We start from the raw sequence: 24545 nt of genomic DNA, 5'->3' as shown, positions 1-24545 counted from the left end.
TGTGTGTGTGTGTGTGTGTGTGTGTGTGTGTGTGTGTGTGTGTGCGTCTGTGCGTCTGTGCGTCTGCGTGCGCGTGCGCTAGGGCTGGGCGATATGGCAAAAACTATTACCTTTTTTCCTTATTGATCGATAAGCGATATTTATCTTGATATCATTTAATAATGCTGCCAGCTTGAAGAGTTTCCTGATAATGACTAAAGCCTTAAGGAACCAGAGGGTTCATTAGTTCATTAGAGTTCATTCACTGCTAATTAGGGGTCCTTGGGAGGTTCTAGCTAAATGATTGATTGTTGACATGATTTCTATCTCTGGCACTGGAACCCCAATATACATTGTAAAATCCTCAGTGTTAATTTAAAGGACAACTTTGGTTTTTTACAACCAATGTTTATGTTTTAGATTGTAATTAAAGTAAATAAAAGATGAGTGTTAAAAATTTTAAATGTACTGCTTTCTATAGTTTTAGCAATTTTCACAATCTTTTTTACAGTGTTTTCACAGTGGGCGGGGGCATTCTGTCCGGTGGCTAAATATGTATTTTTTTAACACATTAACCCGGCGTTTTCTTTATTATTATTTACAGTAGCTCTTCTAGCCCCCAATAACTCACATCTGGCCATCTCAGACAGCCGGACCTTTTTTATTGTGTAAAAAAGGCATATTTAGCCACCGGACAGAATGCCCCCGCCCACTGTAAAAAATATCGCAAAAAATGCTAAAACTATAGAAAGCAGTAAATGAAAAAAAAATTACACTCATCATTTATTTACTTTAATTACAAGCTAAAATATAAACCTTGGTTGTAAAAAAACAAAGTTGTCCTTTAACTCTTGAGTGTGTACAAATGGGACCATATTTAATGGACCCTTAGCCTACTGTTAACTCTGAGAGTGTACAAATGGAATCAAATGGTCCATTTGGACCCAGTCTGAATTGAACTCACTCAGAGGAGTTTACAGTGTAGCGTAGATTGGGGTTCCACTGATAGAAATCATAGCAAATGGGGGTCCGTGGCCTGAGGCATATAACACTTTCAGTATACAGTACTATAAATATATACAGTATACTTAATACTATTAAATTGTAAAAAACAACATGTCGAATGGCATCTAATTGTATTTGATTCTCTTTCTGTCATTGCAGACAGAGAATTTACAGCTTTCTATGACATTCTTCAAAGATGAGACAGCTCCGTTTGAGTTCATAATCAGTTCCAAATCATCTTCTGTTATAAACTGCACTCGTTATGTCCTTTTCGATCACTTTCCATAATATTAAGCGACAATAGACTGTTTGTTGTTTTGGTAAAACATACCAAGTATTAATGCCCGACGTTTATCATCCTATCGACGTTAATTGTATCACGATTTTCGCCCAGCTCTTAGTTCAACTCCTGTGTGTGTGTGTGTGTGTGTGTGTGTGTGTGTGTGTGTGTGTGTGTGTGTGTGTGTGTGTGTGTGTGTGTGTGTGTGTGTGTGTGTGTGTGTGTGTGTGTGTGTGTGTGTGTGTGTGTGTGCGCGCGCGCGCGAACAAGTCAACAATTGAAACCACATATCACTGTCATGTTATGTAATTATGTCATCACTGTGTTTGCATTTCATCTCAGATTATATCAAGGAAAAGACCCATGGTGAAACATCACACCATGGGGCCGAGTTTGTTCTTGAAGGTGAGGGAGTTTGAGAACTTTATTTGATCAGTTTGTGATGTGACTTGGTCTGGAGTTGAACTACCAACAAATATATAATAATAATTCTAAAATAGTATAGTTATTATGAAAATGATAATAAAAGGGATGAGCATAACAACCATAACAGTCTGCTCTCACAGATTTTCTTTGGCCTTTTTTAATACACCGCAACAGCAGCCTGACAAACAAACAGACGCGTTTGGCTCTCAGGCCTTAAAGACTGTTTGTTGTGAGTCGGCACCCGTTCTTCCTTTCATTAAACTATTTAATTGTCAGTAGAGCACGCTTAACTCGGGACATTTGGCCTATAGTATTTGGATACTATAGTGGCAGGATTTAGACTGTCAAATGTAATCTATTTCCCCTATATTCAACTTTGTTGAATATACTCTAAATGCATTGTCAGCAACCTCAAACCAAATTGCTATTTCTTACTTAACTGTAGCTGTTATGTTCTCCTACCCTTGTGTCTGTGAGACTTGTACCTGGCTCTTGTTGTCATGTCCATGAAGAGTAGGTCACAGCTGACATCATACATGGACGTTCTTAACTCAACCAGTCAGCATAATCTTTCTTTTTATCTTTGAGAAAAAATAAGGGAAGTCCGCACAACGTTTGAGCTCCCAATGGAAGAGTCTGTTTTGTATTTGTTAGGCAACGTTTCGACCACTGTCGGTCTTCATCAGGTCTATTATCTTTAGCACATATCCTTATATGGCCATTTAGAATAGCATCTCTGGGAATAAGAGGTGTCATACCATAACTAACATGGGAGCCAACCCAGGGCACTGCCACTGCAATTCTGTTGTAATAATATACTTTATTCACATTCTATTCCTTTTCCTCTCTACTCAGTGGTGAAAACGTATGATGCACCTGATGAAGAAAATTATGGTAAGTCCTGATCATTACTGCTAATGTACAAATGTTTTAATCTAAATGAAATGGGTCCTCCTTATTCACCTACTGTAAATGATGTGTATCTCAAAACTTAACACTATATTATACCAACAGAGCACTGTTTTTACTTTTATATTGTGCCACATTCCTGCTAATTAACATATCTTTGCAGACTTAAATAGGCATACTGTTTGTATTTACTTAAGTGCATCTTCAATAAGCAAGTATTTCACTCCATTGTTTCTTTTCTGCTTTATTGTTAAATTAGTTGTAACTGTAATTGTATTCTCGCTCTGAAAAGCACTTTGAGCTGCATGTCATGTCATGAAAGGTGCTATACAAATAAAGTTTATTATTATTATATTACCTTCATGGTGGGGGTGAATAACAGTTGAACGTCAATAGATCCGTACGTTTTTACTGATATACTTCGTTGTACGAATAGATGCGTCGCAAGCTTGTAGATCTGCTCATTTTGGTGCGACACCGCCGTACAATGAAGTTTAAATACGTGTAAACATTAGCCAGAGGAGAGAGAAGAAGAGACAGCTGATTGCATGGATGGAAAACAGCGCCGCTTCCATGAATAATATTGTTGATAACGTTGATGAATAATATTCATCACCGTGAATGCTGAAGGCCTGGCTGGAAGCAGCGCTGTTTTTAACACATGGCTATGGATGTGTGCGGGAATTTCCACATTGTAAGTCCTAAACGTGCAGGAATCAATTAAGTAATCCCCTCAATCAAATCCCCTCCTGCAGAGCTCAGCTTAGGAGGCTCTAAAATTGAGAGGGTCTCAGAGTATAAATACCTTGGCATCTGGCTGGATGAAAAATTATCTTTTAAATATCATATCGAAAACCTTGTCACTAAACTAAGACAGAAAATTGGTTTTCTCTATAGGAATAAAGCGTGCTTTCCTGCATCCTGCAAAAAAACTATTATTGAATCCACCTTCCTTTCTGTGTTAGACTATGGGGACATTATTTATAGGATTGCTGCCCCTTCAACTCTAAAACACCTCGACACAGTATACCACTCTGCCTTAAGGTGGGTAACTGGTGACAGTTATGGTACACATCACTGTACTCTTTATGAGAACGCAGGCTTATCCTCACTCTCTGTGAGGCGTGATAAGCACTGGTATCTGTTTATTTTTAAAGCTATCTCAGGAATGCTCCCCCCATATATTTGTAATATGTTGGATCAGAAGCCTAGTACCCACCAGACCCGTTCGAGTGACTTCCTGACGCTCAAGGTTCCATTTGTGAATTCAGAGCTAGGCAAGGCAGCATTCTCTGTTAGTGCACCATCTGCCTGAAATGAGCTTCAGAAGTCCCTAAAAATCAGACTACTGCCCTCATTGGGTCAATATAGAGCAATGGTTTCCAGCACCTTTGTACCAGGCTGTAACTGTTTTATTTAATGTTCCAGTTCTTTCGTTGAAATACTGAGTATTTCTATTGTCTGATTATTAATTAATTGATGTATGTAAATGTATTCATGTTGATTATGCTGATTATGTTATATCTCGGCTACATTGAAAATGAGGGCTTGCCCTCAACTGTACTCCGAGTTGAAATAAAGGTTATGATGATGATGATGAGGACAGTCTGTGCTCCACATGAAACGGACATTTCTCCATCTGTGTTTCCCTTTTTAAAATTCACTGTATTTCTCCTGGATACAGAGCTCCAAGTTTACATCATACCCAGAGAACAGGCTCTCATTTGTTCATGTAAATAGCTGACGTGTGTGTGTGTGTGTGTGTGTGTGTGTGTGTGTGTGTGTGTGTGTGTGTGTGTGTGTGTGTGTGTGTGTGTGTGTGTGTGTGTGTGTGTGTGTGTGTGTGTGTGTGTGTGTGTGTGTGTGTGTGTGTGTCATAGAAATTCCACAAATGACAGATGATCCAACATCAAACGTGAGCAGTGAGTCATCACATGGTATGTCTGTTTCTCCTCTGTTACTCCTGTCTATGGTTTACTTTATTATGTCATTATTTTAACTGATATTTCTTAATTATTTGTATTTGCTTATCTTTGTCTCTTTTTATCATTCTTTCACCCCTCACTTTCCCTCTCCAACCCCCCCCCCCCCCACCTCCCCACAGATGTTTGTATTTCGTTCTGTGGCATTTTCTCTTGATCTCTCCTGAATTCTGTTGGAGACAGGAGCTCCTTCCTAAAACAACTATTGACTGACAACATTCTCCTTATGACTTTCATACTGTAATTGTTCGATTCACAGTCTGTCCTGTTCACTGCTTCTCTGTCAGTGTCTGAGTTTAACCCATTTAGACCTGAGGCTGATTCTAAAAACGCCTTCTAAATCCTGACTCATGTTTTCTGAAAAACTTCAAATATTTATTAAAAAATGAAAAAACAATTATGTTGCTATATACATACTGTACATAGCAACAAGAACCCCAAAAGGGATTCCCGGATTGAAAGGTATAGTTACGTATAGGGTTTCCCGGTCTAAATGTGTTCAGAGTTTAATCATGTCACTGTAGTTTTAAATGTTGTTTTAATTAGAGACACTAGACCATACCCGGTCGACGCATGCGTGGGGGGATATGCACACATGATCTGGCAACCCGGGAGCCAGTTCGTCCCATAGCTGGGCAGACCCGTAACCATGGCGACATTGTTTGACACATAAACGCTAATAAGAAGCTGAGATTTGATTAAATTGAAAAACGGGCTTCACAGTTGCGTTCAGATGGTGAATGAATGGCTGTGTGCAAAATCAGAGCAATTGGTCCAGCCACTGAGGAGAACCGGGTAGCTTCACCTACTCAGTCACTCACCACTACAAACGGACGGACAGAGGTTACTAGAATTATAGTAGGATTGCTGTCTTTTCCATCTTGACTTCTACTTCGTTTAATTCTCAGTTGATGAATTGAATATGTAGGACCACAGTGGAAACAAGTCCCCAGGACATTTTTGCCTTGTCCTTTCAAAAAGTCCTAATATACGATCACTCTTGATTGTCACCTGTTGCTGCACCTTCCTGCTATCAGCTCAGCTGTCAAGTAACAACACCTCCTTGCTGTTTCTGTGCATTTAGCATCCTGAAAGCTCTTCCTAAGAACCTTCTCCATCTCCAGCTTGTTTGGCATGAGCTTTACAGGGCTTTCATAGAGTCTGTTATTTAATTGTCATTTGTTGGTATGGAAACCTTGGCGTTTCCATACATCTCTCCCCTCTCACAGGGTTGTGAGAGGGGCTAGCAAAGTTGTGGGGGTACAATTCAGCTGTCTGAGGTTATAAAGAGTGTGTGTGTGTGTGTGTGTGTGTGTGTGTGTGTGTGTGTGTGTGTGTGTGTGTGTGTGTGTGTGTGTGTGTGTGTGTGTGTGTGTGTGTGTGTGTGTGTGTGTGTGTGTGTGTGTGTGTGTGGCCATAGTAACAGTACCTAATATATCACAATATACCTAAGTAATCACAATAGCAGTCACATCAATATGACTAATATTATGATGTGAATTATCAAATTATCGCTTGACAGGCAAGCGTGGTCTTTAATCCACTCATGTTAGTCAACAGAAATGTGTGATTGATGTGTGGATAATTGTAATTCAATGTGATTAATTGTGAATACTAGTGATTAATCACACAACATAAGAACAGCCCTGTTCTTTAATTGATGTTTGGTCAATGATTTTGACAATCTGACATCAAATGGAAGACTTCCGTAGCTCAGCAACTACAGCAGCAGACACAATCCCCTTTTAACTTTAGCATTACCAAGATTTAGAGATGCTCCGATTAATCGGCAACCGATTACAATCGGCCGATAATGCCTCTATCGGCTTTTATCGGAGTTATAAAAAAAAACGATAAAAACAGGCCGATCAGATGACGTTTCAATATAGTGAATTTTATAGAGTGCATGGCTGTCTCTCCATGTTATGAAATTTCATTGCCTCCCAAGTTTCCTAAGGGGGTGTGTCAGTGCCGAAAGAGCGACTCTAGTCTCTTCACACTGCGGCGCATGTGGTTGAAAAACAAAAACAACAATGGCGTCGCCGGTCTGGAAGTTTTACAAAGTGTTGGAGAAGGACCTAAAGTTTGCCGTTTGTAATGTGTGTGCGAAGGAGGTACCTCGTGGAGGATTGCTTCCAAAGTATTGCAACACCAAACCTCATTAGACATTTGAGAGATCATCACACAAAGGAATATGGCGAGTATAAAATATTAGCGAGCGCTAAGGCAGTGAAAGAGAAAGAGCGAGCAGCAACCCAAACGCCACTCACTCAGCTGACCGTAACAGACATTGAATCAAAAGAATCCCTACAGAGACGACAGCAAGAAAAAAAAAGAATTAAATAAAAAAGTAATGGAATTCATATGCCTCGATCATCAGCCGCTGTCTGTTGTGGAAGATGTCGGGTTCAAACGCCTCGTTTCCAGCTTGGATCCACGATACACGCTCCCAGGTCGTAAACATTTCACTGATGTTTGCCTGCCGGAATTATATATGACCATATACAGGCACATCGAAAGGCTTATGGAGGACGACAAGATCGCGTCAATCGGCTTCACGAGTGACATTTGGAGCTCAAGTGTGTCTCCTTTGTCCATGCTAAGCCTAACTGCGCAGTTTATTGATGAGAAGTTCGAGATGAACAGAGTTGTGCTTCACTCACAAGAGTTTTCTGGGTCACACACCGCGGAAACTATCGCTGAGGCTTTCAGAGCCATGTTCGCAGCATGGGGGATCCCAAAGAAAAAAGTGCACGTCATTTTACGGGATAATGCTAGGAATATGGAGAAGGCTATGAGGGATGCAGGTTTCCCAAGTCTCCCGTGCATGGCGCACACACTCCAGCTCGCTGTGAATGAGGGCGTTTTGGCACAGCGTGCCATCATTGATATCATCGCAATTGGGCGACGCATCGTTGGTCATTTTAAACATTCCAATCTTGCCTGCTCCAGACTGTTCGATATTCAGAAAGAAATTAACGGCACGGAATATCGACTCAAACGGCTACAGCAGGACGTCCCCACCCGGTGGAACAGTAGGGGAGAGTGGGGTAATGCGAGACATTTTTTACATTTCTCCCCTCTAGGTGAGCTAAAATGATATATCAGTAAAATGTTCACATTTCCCATACATTTGGGATGTTTCCTAACAATGGAAATTATCAGAATGTATTCAAGACAAAGGGCAGTGAAAATATGATTGTTAAAAAAAAAGTTTTTTGGTGTCTCACTTTACCCCAGGTCTGGGGTAAACCGAGACAAACCAGAAAAATCTATGGGGTAAACTGATCCACTTACTTTTTTGAGTTTAAAACTACCATAAAAACACATGTTCTAACAGTTAGAATACCGACAGCTAGCTTGACAACCACACATTCCAGAACTAATGTCAGACTAGTAACAGAATCATGGCAATTGGTCATTAAGCACATTTTGCTCTACACAATTGGAAGGTGTCTCACTTTACCCCAACCGAGACAAACCAGTTTTAACCAATCAAACCAATATTAGATTATCAAACCAATTGGATTATCAAACCAATATTAGATTAAACTATGTTTAAGTACTAAACTTAACTTTGAGACAGTTTCCCACTGTACCCCAAGCCATTTGTCTCACTTTACCCCACAGCCACATTTTGGTGAAAAGGACCACTTTTAGCAATTCTGGCTAATCTTCAATTAGCATTAATTACATGGATGTATAGGTTTGTAGTTCATCAACATGCATGACATACGTTTTTCTACCTGAATCAATTTTCTTTGACACAACAGCTGATTATGTTGACAGCCCAAAAAATTACTTTTACATGCAAAAAACATATTTTAGTGAAAAAAACATGCTTACTACAGCACAATGAGGTCCTCTCCTCCATGGTAAGTGGGAAATGGGAGGGGCTTCAAAATGTAATGGTCATATGACCACACAGGTGTTGTGGTCAGGTGATAAGGGGGGTGTCTCACTTTACCCTGTGTCTCACATTACCTCACTCTCCCCTACTGTTGCTATGCTAAAAAGTTTACTGGAACAGAAACGTGCCCTATGTTCTTATGCAGCTGACTATGTTTTACCAGCCGGGTTCACCACCAGCCAGTGGAAATTGGTAGAAAATATGATTTCACTGCTTGACCCCTTTGACGAGCTCACAAAAAAGATAAGCAAATCAACTGCATCAGCTGCAGATGTTATTCCATCCGTCAGAGCTTTAATTCGTCTTCTGGAGAAAACAGAAGAGAGTGACCATGGTGTGAAAACAACCAAAGCCACCCTCTTGGAAGCTGTGAAGAAGAGATTCAGTGGCCTTGAATCAGAGCGTCTGTACACCCTCGCTACAGCCCTAGATCCAAGGTGAGAACGTCACATTCCTCTGTGTGTGTGTGTGTGTGTGTGTGTGTGTGTGTGTGTGTGTGTGTGTGTGTGTGTGTGTGTGTGTGTGTGTGTGTGTGTGTGTGTGTGTGTGTGTGTGTGTGTGTGTGTGTGTGTGTGTGTGTGTGTGTGTGTGTGTGCGTGCGTGCGTGCGTGCGTGCGTGCGTGCGTGCGTGTGTGAGAGAGAGAGAGAGAGAGAGTGGGAAGAGAGACATTTATTATTATTATGATTATCTAGTAGCTTTGGCCTAAATCAGGGGTAGGCAATTGAGATAAGCCTAAATGATTGATAAAAGGGGCTATGCTTAAAGATAACATTGAACAATAGTGTTGTGTTGTGCTATCCTGTAGTGTAGAATAGGATGGTTTGCATTTCACTCAAATTCACCTAAATTTGATTTACAAATGAGTACTTAATATAAACTATAGAATAAAAACACATTTGGACTATGCTATGAGGCCAGGCAAGCCCATGACTAATCAAAACATGAGTTAAGATTGACATTTGAAGTCCATCATGATGAATTAATAATGAATGTTTAATTTTGTTTTGTTCTGATAGGTATAAAGACAGATTTTTCCACGCCGCCCTCAAGCTACAGATACGCGGGCTGCTTTCTGACGTCCTGGCCACTGCAGAGGAGCAACAGACTGGTGAGGAGAGTTCAGCAGCGAGTGGCTCAGACGCCGAGCCCCCACAGAAGGTACCACTAACTGGCTTGCATGCTATGTATGCTGAACTGTTGGCTGAAGATGGGCAACATGAAGCTGCTGACAACGCAACATCATCTGAGATAACTCTGTATCTATCAGAGCCAGTTATCCCAGACAACGAACAGCCACTTGCTTTTTGGTAGGCCAATAAAGGCCGCTTCCCTGCTCTCTCACAAGCAGCACGATCCTATCTCTGTGCACCTTGCACAAGCTTAGATAGTGAGCGCCTTTTCAGTACAGCAGGACTTATTGTAGATGAGAAGAGGAACAGGTTAACCCCCAAAAATGCCGAGATGCTTATATTTACCAAGGTAAATCTGCCATTCATGCTGCTTAATCAGAAGAAGTAAGCTTTGTGTCTGAACTCCAACCCCCCCCCTTTCTCCCTATCTTTCTAAAAGTCACAAGAAATGCCTCAGCTGTGATAATTACAGGAGATATAGCCATTAGCCAGGCCTACAGATAGAGCTGCAATGTTTTTTTTCTTCTTTTGTATTTACTGTGCACCTTATTGCCCATGGCTCTCTCCCTACTCTCTAAAGGCCACAGAAACTACCTCAGCTGAAATGGTTAGATAGATAATAGGCCTACACAGATATTAGATCAATGTTTTTTGTTTGTTTATTGCTGTGAACTTGTTTGCCCACTTATTATTCTGTCTGTTAGCTCCTGCTAACATGCAGAGACAAACTGTTACTATATTTTGTATTTTTGCTATAGCCTATTTATGCAACATAAATATGCTATTTATGTTGCAGTTTGAGTTTACTTTTTGACAGGAAAGCTACAGTATAAGTTCTGTCTCCAAGAGAGTGTCTCTAGAGAGAATGTTGCACATGTGACAGTTAATTAGTTATTCTCATTTTTATTTTATGATGTATTTATTTTATTTTTCTCCCATGTTGATCTCTATAAGAAAGAGCCTCTAGAGAGAGTGAAATGTTTATTGTTGGTGCACATGTGTGTTGTGCAGAATGTGCACATAATCTATTTTTTTTTAAAGATTGAATACATTTTTTCCACAGGAAAGCTACAGTTTACACTTCAGTCTGTAAGCTCCAAGTTGTGTCTCTAATAGAGAGTCTGTAGAGACTGAGTGAAATGTTTACAGTTGTCTGTTGGTGCACATGTTGTGTGTTGTACACATAATATTTGAGGTTTTTATTTTTATTTTACCAAAGGAAAGCTACAGTTTACTGTAAAGCTCCAAGTTGTGTCTCTAGTGTGAACTGAAATATTGCACGTTGCCTCAGCCTGCAATAAAACGGTTGTCAATTCATGATACTTTCTCATCTCCTCATTTTTATAATCTGCAATCTCAATGTTGTGTAAGAAGAATCATTAATATATAAATGCTGCTACAGTAACAGAATAAATAGAAGAATTTATGGATTTGACGCTGTAATCGGTGTTATCGGGATCGGCAGATAACTGTTTTCAGTTATCGGTGATCGGCCCCAAAAATCGTAATCGGAGCATCTCTACCAAGATTTCATTTGAAGACCACATTTACGGTATCATGCACTTACTAATGTCCTCTTTTCTTTTGTCATTTAGAATCTCTTGCTGCTGTGTGCAAGCGACAACTCAAGTCTAAACTGAAGAAGAAGTTTGAGCATTTGCTGGAGTGGATCACAAAACAAGGAAACCCAAAACTTCTGAATGAGATTTTCACAGAGGTCTACATCACAGAGGGAGAGAGTGGACAGGTCAATAAGGAACATGAGGTCATACAGATTCAAACAGCATCTAAGAAAACACCAGAAACAGCAATCAAGTTAATAGACATTTTTATGCCTTTACCTGGACAAGATCAGATCAGAACAGTGATGACAAAGGGAGTGGCTGGCATTGGTAAAACAGTCTTAACTCAGAAGTACACTTTGGACTGGACAGAAGACGAAACCTGCCAGGATATCGACTTCATATTTCCATTCACTTTCCGAGAGCTGAATTTGGTGAAGGACAATATTTACAGCTTGGTAGAGCTTATTCATCACTTTCTTGGTATAACCAAGGAAGCAGGAATCCGCATCTTACAAGAGTCCAAAGTTGCGTTCATCTTTGATGGCCTCGATGAGTGGAGGATTCCTCTCTCATTTGAGAAAAATGAGATATGTACTGATATCACAAAGCCAACCTCAGTGGACTTCCTGCTGACCAATCTCATCAATGGAAACCTGCTTCCATCTGCTCGCATCTGGATAACCACACGACCTGCAGCAGCCACTCTTATCCCTAAAGAGTATGTTCACAGGGTGACAGAGGTGAGAGGGTTCACTGACCCCCAGAAGGAGGAGTACTTCATGAAGAGATTCAGTGATGATGAGAACCAGGCCAAAACAGTCATCTCGCACATCCAGACATCACGAAGCCTCCACATCATGTGTCACATCCCAGTCTTCTGTTCGATCAGTGCTGCAGTTCTGGAGGTCATGTTGAAAACAAAGAACAAAGGAGTGCTGCCAACGACCTTGACTAATATGTACAGCCACTTCATAGATGTTCAGTCCAAACACAAGAATGTGAAGTATTGTAATTGTAAGACAGACAATCGTAAGGCCATTCTGTCTTTGGGGAAACTGGCGTTTGAACAACTGGAGAAAGGCAACCTGATCTTCTATGAATCAGACCTGAAAGAGTGTGGCATAGACGTTGAAGATGCAGCAGTTTACTCAGGACTGTTCACACAGATGTTTCAAAAGATGAAGCATGGGTGGTGCGAGGGAACAGTGTTCTGCTTTGTCCATCTGAGCGTCCAGGAATTTCTGGCTGCTGTTTATGTCTTTCAGCATTTCATCAACACAGGTGTCAACCTACTGTCAAACCCAGAAACAACATCCGTGCTGTCCAAGCTATTTAGAGGCAAACCCAAGCTAAACCACCTCTACCACAGTGCTGTAGACAAGGCCATACAGAGTCCAAATGGACGCTGGGACTTGTTCCTCCGTTTCCTGCTGGGCCTCTCAGTCAAAACCAATCAGACTCTTTTAAAAATACTGTTGGGACATACAGTACGTAAGTCACAGGCCAATCGGAAAACAGTCAAGTACATTAAGGAGAAGATCAGAGAGAATCCCTCTTCAGAGAGAAGCTTCAATCTGTTCCACTGTCTGAATGAGATGAATGATGATTCTTTAGAGGAGGAGATCCAACGGTACCTGAGCTCAGGAAGTCTCTCCACAGAAAAACTCTCTCCTGCTCAGTGGTCAGCTCTGGTCTTCATATTGCTGTCATCAGGAAAGGAACTGGATGTGTTTGACCTGAAGAAATTCCAAGCTTCAGAGGAGGCTCTTCTGGGGCTGCTGCCAGTGATCAAAGTCTCCAATAGAGCTCTGTAGGTGAACTGATAACTGGATACCTTTAATGTATACTTTTTCTGTTATAGGAAATAAAATACAATCATTTAACCACTTAAGTCCTATAGCAAATAGCAAAAAATGCTGACCCACAACCTGTTGCTTCATGATTTGTTGTGGGCTTGTAGATCAGCTATTTTAGAAAAATGAACAAAATAGGGATGGAAGGGTTAAATTGATGAATTGATTGATTGAGTTGGCCTCTAAGAGAACTGAGGAGAAAATCAATTTAAATCAGTGGAACTTTTCATAAACTAGTTCAGCTTATCCAAGAAAATTAGGAACCTTGCTCAAACATAGACTAACATAAAGTAATAAAGTGTGTGTGCGTGCGTACGTGTGTTTTTGCACGTGTGTGTGCATAGGCGGCGGATGAGCCTGACTTTTGGGAAGGCTAATATTTGACCTACTATTATAATACAGTGCCAGGATGAAGTGACTGACCATGAAATCAAATTATTTGATTTAACCATGCTCCAAAAAAAGGCTAAATAACATTACAAGGCTTCCATTTCAATATCAAACACATCCATTAATCAGAATGATTAATAGTTGGGGAATGCATGTAGGAAGCTCTGTCTGCCTGTCTTTCGTCCCTCGTTTATCTTCCGTCTGTGTGGATTGCTATGGGGGGATGGAAATATTTATAATTACAACCATAAACAGCAGCTAAAGTTTTTATAATAATAATATTCAAAGATATTCGAATATCTGCCCATTTTAAGAACAATATTTCTGAGGAAAGTTACCAGCCCTAGTGCACGTATGTGTTTGTAAAGCTCCAATTCATACCAGCTACACCAGACGAGCGGATAAGGCGAGCACGTGTGCATGTTCTGTATTGACACATTATTATGGTGGCTAGCTGCAGTGCCAATGACACTCCATAATCCAGACATAGTATCTATATCTAAAATCTATAATGTACACAATAGCCAGCAGTAGCCAGGCTATTTGAACCCAACTTTAATCATCCTGTCATGGCTGACTGAATTTACCCTCTAAGTTCCATGAAATCTTGGCCATCTGTTCTTGACTTATTTTACTTACAGATAGATAGAGATTAACAAAATTGGAGATAACCATAACCCCCATCCAACTGATTGTATTATTATCCACAGAAGTAATGATAAAATACAAATACTAACTACTTTTTTCCACTAATACTAATAACTGGATATGTTTCATGTATAATGATGTTTCTTAAACAGAAACATAAAATAGAAACATTGATGTAATCACCACTGTTTCTTCAGGCTGAGTGGCTGTAACCTGTCAGAGAGATGCTGTGAGGAGTTATCATCAGTTCTCAGCTCCAGCTCCTCTGGTTTGAAAGAAATGGATCTAAGCAATAATGATCTGGGCGATTCAGGCGTGACGAAGCTCTGCGTTGGACTGGGGAGTCCACACTGTGCACTGGAGACCCTCAGGTCAGTATTCATGAACCTGTTCAACAGATGACAATTCTGGAGTAATTACACATGGAGCTTATCCTAATTACTTTTCTTTTTTGGTCTGTTTGTGTGTGTTAGGGGCACAGACAATAGTATATAGTATAATATCTGCCAAGCTGTCGAATGCAAAGACAACTTGTTAAGTTTCACAAGTTTGGACCATTGATTCTTTGAACTAGAAAAAAAGTTTGGCCCCTTCCTATGTGAAAGCCCCCCTCTACTACAGACACTACCAGGCCTCCTCCCAGCTGTCCCCATCAGCTTTGACTGTAATTTGTATTGATCATGTATTTGTATACATGTAGGCAGCAATGTAGTTTTAATTCTGAAAAGGAAAAAGTAATTAGAGAATGTGTTGTGAATCCAGGGTGGTGTTTTCATTTAATAAGGAAAACAAATGATGTGTGCATGCACATGTAACATTGGTTTGAATGAATGAGTTATAGGCTAGATAGAGGAGAATAAACAAAGTTGTGAGTTATTCCCTCTTCATTTCCCACAATAAAAACGTTCAATGGTTGGGAAGAAGTTGGGAATAAATTAGTCCAATATTGGAAAATGATTGTGCTCAGTAACCTTGTCTACATGATATTAAATGACAAATGGTACACACATTTGGGACAACAGAGAACTTGTCTGGATCACTTGTAGAGTGATTTTATGAATGACATAAACACTGACAGACAATCAAAACCATTAGAAGAACATGTGGGATGTAATCAGTGACACCCTCTGAATGACATCAGTGAGTTGTATTTGATAGCTGTCATTACATCAGGTATAGCCTACAACTAATAAACATAATTCAATATGTAACCAAATGTGGTGCAACAGGCTGCCCGCCTACTGGCCAAAATGTGGGGCAAAAAAAACAATACAATTGTTTATGTAACAAACAACGTGTTAAAATACATTAACGGTGCGTAAAGCAGCAATCCCAATGACCACTGAGCAATATTTGTGCAAAGTGTGGCCCAGTTGGAGCAGTGGTGTGCTGTGAGACCCTCCATAACACTGACCTGGCACTGCATGGGTGTCTCTGTGGGTTCTAATAGAAATATATTGTCTCCAATAGTTCCATATTAACACATCGGGTGCCAGCGTTTTTTCATAACAACTTGCGTTGGGTGCCAGCATTCTCCCCATTGACTGCGCTTTACTGTTTAAATCTGTAGACTCCGCGACGAGCAAATCCACACAAAAGCATCGATTCATGTTGTGCCATGAGCCTGGCTACAGCCTGGAACCATAACATTTCCCTCGCGAGTTACAACGGGGGGGATCACGCATGACCGGTTTTCCACACAGGAAACAGATTCGGAGATATAGGCGTTTCAAAGTAGGAAATAGACAGGAAGCGCATGGGAAAGTTTCCGGTGAGCGATCTGGCACTTCCTTCGCAGGATTACAATGGGTGCTCCCAGAGCTGCTCTAGCCCCGCCCGCGCGGAGAAAAACGAAAAAGACTAAACTCACGGTTCAGACCGTGTTCGGCACCGAACCGCCACTATGTAAACACACGGTTCAGACCGTGTTTGGCACCCGATGTGTTAAAATATCCCTTTTTTGTAAATAGAAAATCAGGAAGATTGGTCAGAGTTAAATAATAATAATAATAATGAATTGCATTTTTATGGCGCTTTTCTAAGTACTCAAACTTACTCAAAGCGCTCTTAGAATGGTTCATTCATTCATTCAGGGAGGGGGCATTGGGAGGTGGAGCGGCGAACATTCGACGCCAGCGTCCCCACTTTTCCCACATTCACACACCAATGGTGGCAAGCTAGCGCCGACCGAAACATTGGAGGCAGTGTAGGGTTCAGTGTCTTGCCCAAGGACACTTCGACATGTGGACAGGAGGATGAATGAAAACTGTGTGTGTGTGTGTGTGTGTGTGTGTGTGTGTGTGTGTGTGGGGGTGTGTGTGTGTGGTGTGTGTGTGTGTGTGTGTGTGTGTGTGTGTGTGTGTGTGTGTGTGTGTGTGTGTGTGTCACAGGTTTACAGGTGTAAAGAAGAGGGTGACAATTGTTTGTGTGAGATAGAGGTAGAATAAGAGCAAGAGAGAAAGAAAACAGTATAGAAACGGGTCAAAAATGTAATCAAAGAATATATATATGTACATAATACTGTTTGGATAGCATATAGTAGCAGGTATGTTTAGAACATTAGCATCACATCACATGCAGGTGTGTTCATGTCCTTTTAGAATATTAACATCATTGTGTGTGTGTGTGTGTGTGTGTGTGTGTGTGTGTGTGTGTGTGTGTGTGTGTGTGTGTGTGTGTGTGTGTGTGTGTGTGTGTGTGTGTGTCGCACTATAGGTTGTCAGGCTGTCTGGTCACAGAGGAAGGTTGTTCTTATCTGGTCTCAGCTCTGAGATCCAACTCCCATCTCAAAGTGTTGGACTTAAACTACAATCACCTAGGAGACACTGATCAACTCTCTGCTCTACCACTGGAGGCTCTCAGGTATGGAGAGACCTGCTGCCACTCAAATGTGTTCTAGTATGTTTAGAGTATAGAAATCATACTGTGATGATGTATAGCAATGTTTAATGTTTGATGGTGAACATTGTTATCAATCATTGTTTCTATTATCTAGTTACAGTAGTAGAATATACAGGCCTGACTTTGTCTCTCCTTCACCCTCAGTGTGGAACATGGTGGAGAAAAGATGCTGAAACCAGGCTTGAGGAAGTGTAAGTGTGCATTCTGTTTTATTCATGAAATCAGATGAATTTAGATGAACAGCTCATATACACAGCAGCATGTGACATTCATTCATTCACATCCTACTGTGAATTAAGACGATAATAACCCCAACTATAATACGTTGCTATTTACCAAAAATAATACAGAATCTTACTTCCTGGGTTTTATTACAAATTACCAGCTTAGATGGGTGAACCCCGCCTATCTGTGGTGTCCACATACTGTAGGATTCTAGAATTATACACTAAGGTTGATATATTCATCAAGCTACTGAATACCTACTTCTCAAAGCTTTCATCACTTCCTCTCTGAATGCAAACCCTCTGGCCTATAAGAGCACACAAAACAGAAGTACTTGAATTAATGCTACCTTCTCTTTAATGAAACAAGTGTTGATATAGGTTTAAATCAGGGATGTCAAACTCATCTCAGGGCACAGGCCAGACTGAGTGAAATAGATATTCTATTTGTTATTTTTGAAAGGTTTTGCCTATAATGACATGCCCAACATAGTGACTCCTCCAGGTTGAAAGTGGTTAAAGGGATAGGTTTAGGTCATATTTGGTCGGACAGTTAAGCGTGGCACACAATATATCATAACTCTATGGGCACGCTGCGCAGGATGCATGATACCCGGTCTTGCACGTAATTCTGAAGGGATGTCTGCCATTCAAACTCTCTCTCTGTTATCTTCAAAGTCTGATTATTAATTCATTGTGCCAGTTATCATCAGCCAATAATGTGTTGGAGCTACAGTAAATAATGAAGTCAACAGTCTTTCAGGAGGGAGGCTAAATGTTTTCTACTGCCGTGTGGATTACCATGTGTCCAGTAGGCTATCAACTACCATTTTAGATCAAAGCCTTTGTTCATAAACCAAAGTGATTGAAACTTACTTGGAGTTACAAAGCGATCGATCATTTCCCCCTGAAGCCTCTTGTTTTTATATTAGCCTAATAATTAGATTCTGTGGCGGCCAGCAACAGGCTATATGTAGGCTATATGAAGCATATATGTTGAATGAATCCAACAGGATAAAGCAGGCTAAATGAAGTGCTGCGGCAGCTGTCAGTCTGTCTAATCAGCACACCTCTCATCCTCACATCAAAGGCATTGCTCATTCCAAATTAATATGTTAAATACAATCAATAACTGCTGAGTGGGACAGTCACTTTGAAAAACAGAATGAGCACAACTGCTGTGAAAAGGTAGAATTGTTGTTCATGAATTATAGCCAATAATATTTAATGAAGAGAAAAAGGCAGCTGCTGCTGTTCATTAAAATGTTGGGCTCTCACAGTTTGTCACATACTGTATTTCCCGGGCCGAACTGCATACAACAGATATACACAGGGACCCCTCCAGTGTTCATTTACCGGTGTTAATTTAACTCTGGGAGTGTAACCAAATGGACCTGTGACACGTCCCTAGCGCCTTTGCACTGCACGTACAGTTCCAGTTCTCGTTCCCCGCCCGCCGGCCACACACATTTAACACACACACATTTAACACACACATTTAACACACACACATGTAACACACATTTAACACACACACACATTTAACACACACACACACACACACACACACACACACACACACACACACACACACACACACACACACACACACACACACACATTTAACACACACACACACACGTCTCAGTTTGTTGAAGAGAGACACATTTTCATAATGCTGAATTATAGAACTTCAGCTGATAAAGTAACTACATGTAAGAGATTGCACATAGCCTAGTCATACAGTAGCCTACAGTAGCCTACATGTGAACAACAAGCCGCTGGCTTTATTGTGTTGTACAGTATGATATAAACATAATACAATTATATACATTGGAATATATTGCACACTTCATCTGTCTCAAAAGCTAAGCATAGTTAATGTGTCTCTGTGCATGCCTGAATGCAGAGACTGCTATAAAGTACTGTGATGACAAAGATGATTATGTTTAAAATATGTATTGTATTTATATGTGGACTGAATATAATATATATAAATCAGAAATAAATAAACTCTGTTATAAACATTGGCAAAGCAGCAGCACCGTGTTGCGGGACTGTCGGGCATGAGTGGGCGGGGGGGAGACAACTGGAACTGTACGAGTAAAAGCAGGGACACACCTAGCCTGGTAAACCCTCCCTCCGGAAATCTCATTTCCATTTGATTTCAGGAAGGAGTCTGGCATGATTGCTCATTCTGCAATATTGGCTGTGGGCTGGAGTTGGGCGGGAGTAATACCGTTGACTGACAACCCCTTCAACCAATGATCGTTTTTCCCCTTCAGCCAATCAGCAGTTCATTTTGACGAGCTCCAGACTATGTGACGCAACGGGACTTTTGGGACGGCCATGCCGAAAATAGGTTGCCTTATTGGGATACATGCGTGTCACTACCCGCCCCTGCCGGTTCTCTAAATTTATATTTTTAAATAGGCTCTGTCATGATTAATTGACCACATATATGAAGTTAAACAACTAAATTCTATCCAAACGATATGTTAATAGTAAATTCCGTGCCTCAAAAAAGAAGTTTGAGACCGTTTTAAGAACGAAACTAAGAAGTGACGGCACTCGGACAACAACAATGGCTGCCGTTCGTCTTTTGTCGATGAGCGACAACGCTGATAGGCGCGGTTAGGTCCTGATTTCGCTGGAAACTCCCCAATATTGCAGAATGGGCGTTCATGCCAGACTCCTTCCTGAAATCAAATGGAAATGAGATTTCCGGAGGGAGGGTTTACCAGGCTAGGGACACACCCGTGACGGCCGGCCATTGAGGGTCCATTTTGTGTCCTCTCGGGATAACAAAAACACCAAAAACCCGCTATTTACTGTTAAACATAATTCCTGCTATACTGTTTATGAGCAGTAAAATCAGTTCATATTCCTCTGCAATGTGCGTTGCCTTTCCTCGTGTTGCTGCTGGTTCCCAAAACTTTTCTCTCTCTCTCCGGATATCTTGTTGTAATTTTAGTACCGTACGACCCACTGTGGTTACGACCTATCAAATCACTCTGGATTAAACCATTGCCTTTAACCAGGGGTGAAAGAACATGAAAGCAGCCTCTGCTTACCATCAAGGTGCGCTTTAAATCACAATGAAAGATAAACGTGGAGTTTATTAGTTTTTTGTGTTCTTGCCTACTGATGAGTGTGTCTGTCATTCAGGCGGTACTAATGTATTTGATGTGTAGGCGCTGGCATGCAGGCGGTACTCTATTCGATGTGTGTGTGCTAGTGTTGAAGCAGTACTACTGTATTTGATGTGTACTTTTAAGTATTACTTACTTTATTTACTATAAAGTAATCAGCTGCAGCTGTGAGGCTGTGTGCGGACGAACACACAAACACACCCGGTCAAGTCTGCGCACCCACGTGTGTGTGTGTGTGTGTGTGTGCGCGCGAACGTGTGCAGTGCTGCCTCGCACATGTGCAGTGCTGGCTTGTGTGTGTGTGTGTGTGTGTGTGTGCACGTGCACGTCTTTAAGTGGCGCATGTGTTGCACTGTGTCCTGCTGCAATCAGCTGCAGAGGCCGTGCTCGGACGGACAAACACACACAGTCAAGTGTAGAGCCGTTGTTACCGCTAATAGAAAACATAACCCCCCCCACTGCTCACATCACGTATGTGCATACATATATATATACATATACAGTGACAACAAACATGTTATGACCCGTGTGTGTGTGTGACCCAAACGCACAGCAAGGAGGAGGCAATAAAGGGTTAAAGCCCACCCGGGCGAGTTTATTAACAGGAGGTTAAATAACAAGGTGGGGGGAAGAGGGGTGTGGGCTCCGTAGGTGGGCACGACTCAGCAGAGAATCCCGGACACTGGAGAAGAGAGGAGAAGCAGGGTCAGTAATAGATTCACAAGGAGGGAAAGTGCACAGTAACTGCGTAAAGTTAAACTGGCTATAGCTCTAACACACTGGAATCTAAGTCTGACTGGCTATACTTTACCAACCATAGACTGGTGAAGATCTGGCGCCGAGCTGCATGCAAGCCAGGCTTTTGTAGCCTCTGGAGGTGATTGCAGATGACGACCAGGTGAGGAGATTGGGAACGGGACACAGGTGTGCTGAGGTGTGCTGTGGTGTGCTATGGAGCCCTCAGGTGGTGCTGCCGGGTACAGAGAGACCACAGCACCAGGATGTGGAGGCGAGGAGGAGCGAGACGTAACAGGACCCCCCCTCCAAGGTTCGCCACCAGGTGAATGGCGGGCAGGGTCGGGGTGAGCCCGCCGCTGACGACCCCTTGGCCGAGGAGCAACCCGGACAGGAGGAGACTCAGCTTGGGCGGAGGTCGGGGCGGACTGAAGGCAACAGACCTGGCAGGCGGTGCTCCAGCTGAGAATGCGCCCAGAACTCCAGCAGACGTGGGGGGTGTGAAGCTCCAACCAGGTTCTGCCCAGGATGAACGGGGCGTCCGGGAGTGAATGACGTAGGGGCGGATGTTCTCCACGTGATCTCCCGAGACAGTGAGGGTGAGGGACTGGGTCCGGTGTGTGATGGGACCCATGGTGTGACCATTCAGAGCGAAGGCAGAGAGAGGCCTCTTCAGAGCAGAGACTGGGAGTCCCACCCTCTGGGCGTACTGGAGGTCAACAAAGCTCTCATCGGCCCCAGAGTCGATAAGAGCTGCAATGGTGAGTGTCTGCCCCTGCCAGGCGAGAGTGACAGGGAATCTGGCAACACTGGTGAGGGGCTGGGAAGTGACGAGGCGACTCACCCGAAAACCCAGAGTGGGCGAAACTACTCCCCCTGGTGCCCGAGAAGAGGACACTCTGGAGAGCAGAATTGGACAGGAGTGAACACTGTGCGCTGGGCTGGCGCAATACCTACAGAGTCTATGTAGTCTGCGGTGCTCGCGCTCAGCTGGAGATAAGCGGCCCCTGGGAGTCACACGGATTCGGCCCAGTTGCATGGAGTCCTCTCCTGAGGAACCAGGGAAGGCAGATGGAACTGGCACAGGCCGAGTGAGACTGGACAGGGTGGAGGAAGATGGCTTGGCAGCAACATGATGCTGGGACGTCTTCTCACGCTTACGTTCGCGGCGGCGCTTATCAATGGAAACGGAGAGTGAGATGAGCTGGTTCAGAGTGGAGGGTCTCACCCTCTCGGCTAAGGCGTCCTTCGTAGCCTCACCCAAGCCATGGAGGAACGCGCTGTGAAGCGCAGGCTCGTTCCAATCACAACGGGCGGCGAGGATGCGGAACTCAGCGGCATAATCTGCTACAGAGAAAGAGCCCTGCTGGAGAGTGGAGAGAGCTGTGTCTGCGTCCTGCCCCTGGACGTCGTGGTCGAACACATTCTTGAACTCCATCACAAAATCCTTGTAGATCTGCATATAGGCTGCAGACCCCTCACGGCTAGCCAAAATCCACCGGCGCGCCCTTCCGGTGGTCAGGTTAGTTATGTAAGCTATGCGGGCAGGGGAGGTGGAGTACATGCTCGGCTGGAGATCAAACACGTACTCACACTGCATGAGAAACTCCCGGCAGAGGGAGAAGGTACCGTCATAGGGGGCCGGGGCAGCAAGGTGTGGTTCCCGGCTGGGTGGCATGACCTGCCCCGGGACCGCATCAGGCGCTGGGACAGGCTGGGCAGGAGCGGGGGCCGGAGGGCCCGGAGGTGGAGTGAGTCGAGCGCAGAGCGCGGCGACCTGGTCAGAGAGATCCTGGACCAAAGTAGTGAGTTGGTTAATCTGGGCTTGCTGCTGAGTGGCCTGGGACTGCTGCTGAGTTGAAACCCCCCGGAGCTCCTGTTGCACATTAGAAACGACAGCAGATGCTTCCTGTAGCAGGCGGGAGTGCTGCGATAGAATCTGTCCCTGGGCCTGAAGCGGATTGAGAGGCGATGGTTTTCCTTCCATGCTGGCTGGGTCCAGATGGCCAGATCTTACTGTTATGACCCGTGTGTGTGTGTGACCCAAACGCACAGCAAGGAGGAGGCAATAAAGGGTTAAAGCCCACCCGGGCGAGTTTATTAACAGGAGGTTAAATAACAAGGTGGGGGGAAGAGGGGTGTGGGCTCCGTAGGTGGGCACGACTCAGCAGAGAATCCCGGACACTGGAGAAGAGAGGAGAAGCAGGGTCAGTAATAGATTCACAAGGAGGGAAAGTGCACAGTAACTGCGTAAAGTTAAACTGGCTATAGCTCTAACACACTGGAATCTAAGTCTGACTGGCTATACTTTACCAACCATAGACTGGTGAAGATCTGGCGCCGAGCTGCATGCAAGCCAGGCTTTTGTAGCCTCTGGAGGTGATTGCAGATGACGACCAGGTGAGGAGATTGGGAACGGGACACAGGTGTGCTGAGGTGTGCTGTGGTGTGCTATGGAGCCCTCAGGTGGTGCTGCCGGGTACAGAGAGACCACAGCACCAGGATGTGGAGGCGAGGAGGAGCGAGACGTAACAAAACACCTATTCTACGTGTGTGTGTGTGTGTGTGTGTGTGTGTGTGTGTGTGTGTGTGTGTGTGTGTGTGTGTGTGTGTGTGTGTGTGTGTGTGTGTGTGTGTGTGTGTGTGTGTGTGTGTGTGTATTTCGCCTCCCTGCTCTTCTATTGAGACATTTAGATCGTGTCAAAGGTCATATCTCACCTAAACACAGGATCTGACATGAATTTTGTCAAGATTCAATTTATCCCCTGAGCGAGCAGGCAGGCTCTATTAGCTTAATGGTACTTGCACAGGATACCAGCTCCAAATTCAGGGTAGAAGAGAAAAGTTACATAGTGCAGCTGTAAGTGAAATACAGATACTCAAAACATTTACTTGAGTACTGTACAGTACTTAAGTAAATGCACTTCATTACTGTCCACCACTGTACTGTTGTATTGACAGTGACCTGATGTAGTGTTTCTCAACATGCGGCCCGGGCCCCCTTGGGGGACTTGAGGTCTTGTCTGTTTGGAGGTATTTCAACATTTTAAACATGAAGCACAAAATAATAAGTTAGTTTCATCCACTGTCTGTCTGTATGTTGTCAATGTGATGTCAGTACAACTTGTCATAAACACTGTATTATCCTGTAACTTTAACACATATAAATCACACATCATCACTGTCTGCTGGAAACCTATATGTCCTAAACTGTTACTTTTCAGGAAATTGAAAAAATAAGAACCTTTTTTCCAAATAGTGTGTGTTGGGGGGGCACTCTGTAAATCAGTGGTTCCCAAACGTTTTGTCCACACACACACACACACACACACACACACACACACACACACACACACACACACACACACACACACACACACACACACACACACACACACACACACACACACACACACACACACACACACACACACACACACACACACACACACACA

At 42.9% G+C, this 24545-nt stretch overlaps 1 protein-coding gene across 2 annotated transcripts in view; it reads left to right on the top strand.

Moving 5' to 3' along the window:
- LOC311040332 (NACHT, LRR and PYD domains-containing protein 3-like) overlaps window positions 1-24545 on the top strand; it is a 32147-nt gene that overhangs the window by 6405 nt on the left and 1197 nt on the right. For both annotated transcript variants that reach the window (XM_084050545.1, XM_084050544.1), the window contains 7 exons: window positions 1607-1669; window positions 2546-2584; window positions 4480-4536; window positions 11218-12997; window positions 14276-14449; window positions 16794-16940; window positions 17124-17170. In XM_084050545.1, coding sequence (XP_083906671.1) covers window positions 1607-1669; window positions 2546-2584; window positions 4480-4536; window positions 11218-12997; window positions 14276-14449; window positions 16794-16940; window positions 17124-17170 — 2307 coding nt within the window. The remainder of the gene's footprint in view (window positions 1-1606; window positions 1670-2545; window positions 2585-4479; window positions 4537-11217; window positions 12998-14275; window positions 14450-16793; window positions 16941-17123; window positions 17171-24545) is intronic.

Source organism: Gymnoscopelus microlampas, assembly GCF_963454915.1.
Source record: "Gymnoscopelus microlampas genome assembly, chromosome: 24".
NCBI lineage: Eukaryota > Metazoa > Chordata > Actinopteri > Myctophiformes > Myctophidae > Gymnoscopelus > Gymnoscopelus microlampas.
Note: the sequence above shows the minus strand (reverse complement) of the source record. Positions and strands in the feature narration are given on the sequence as shown.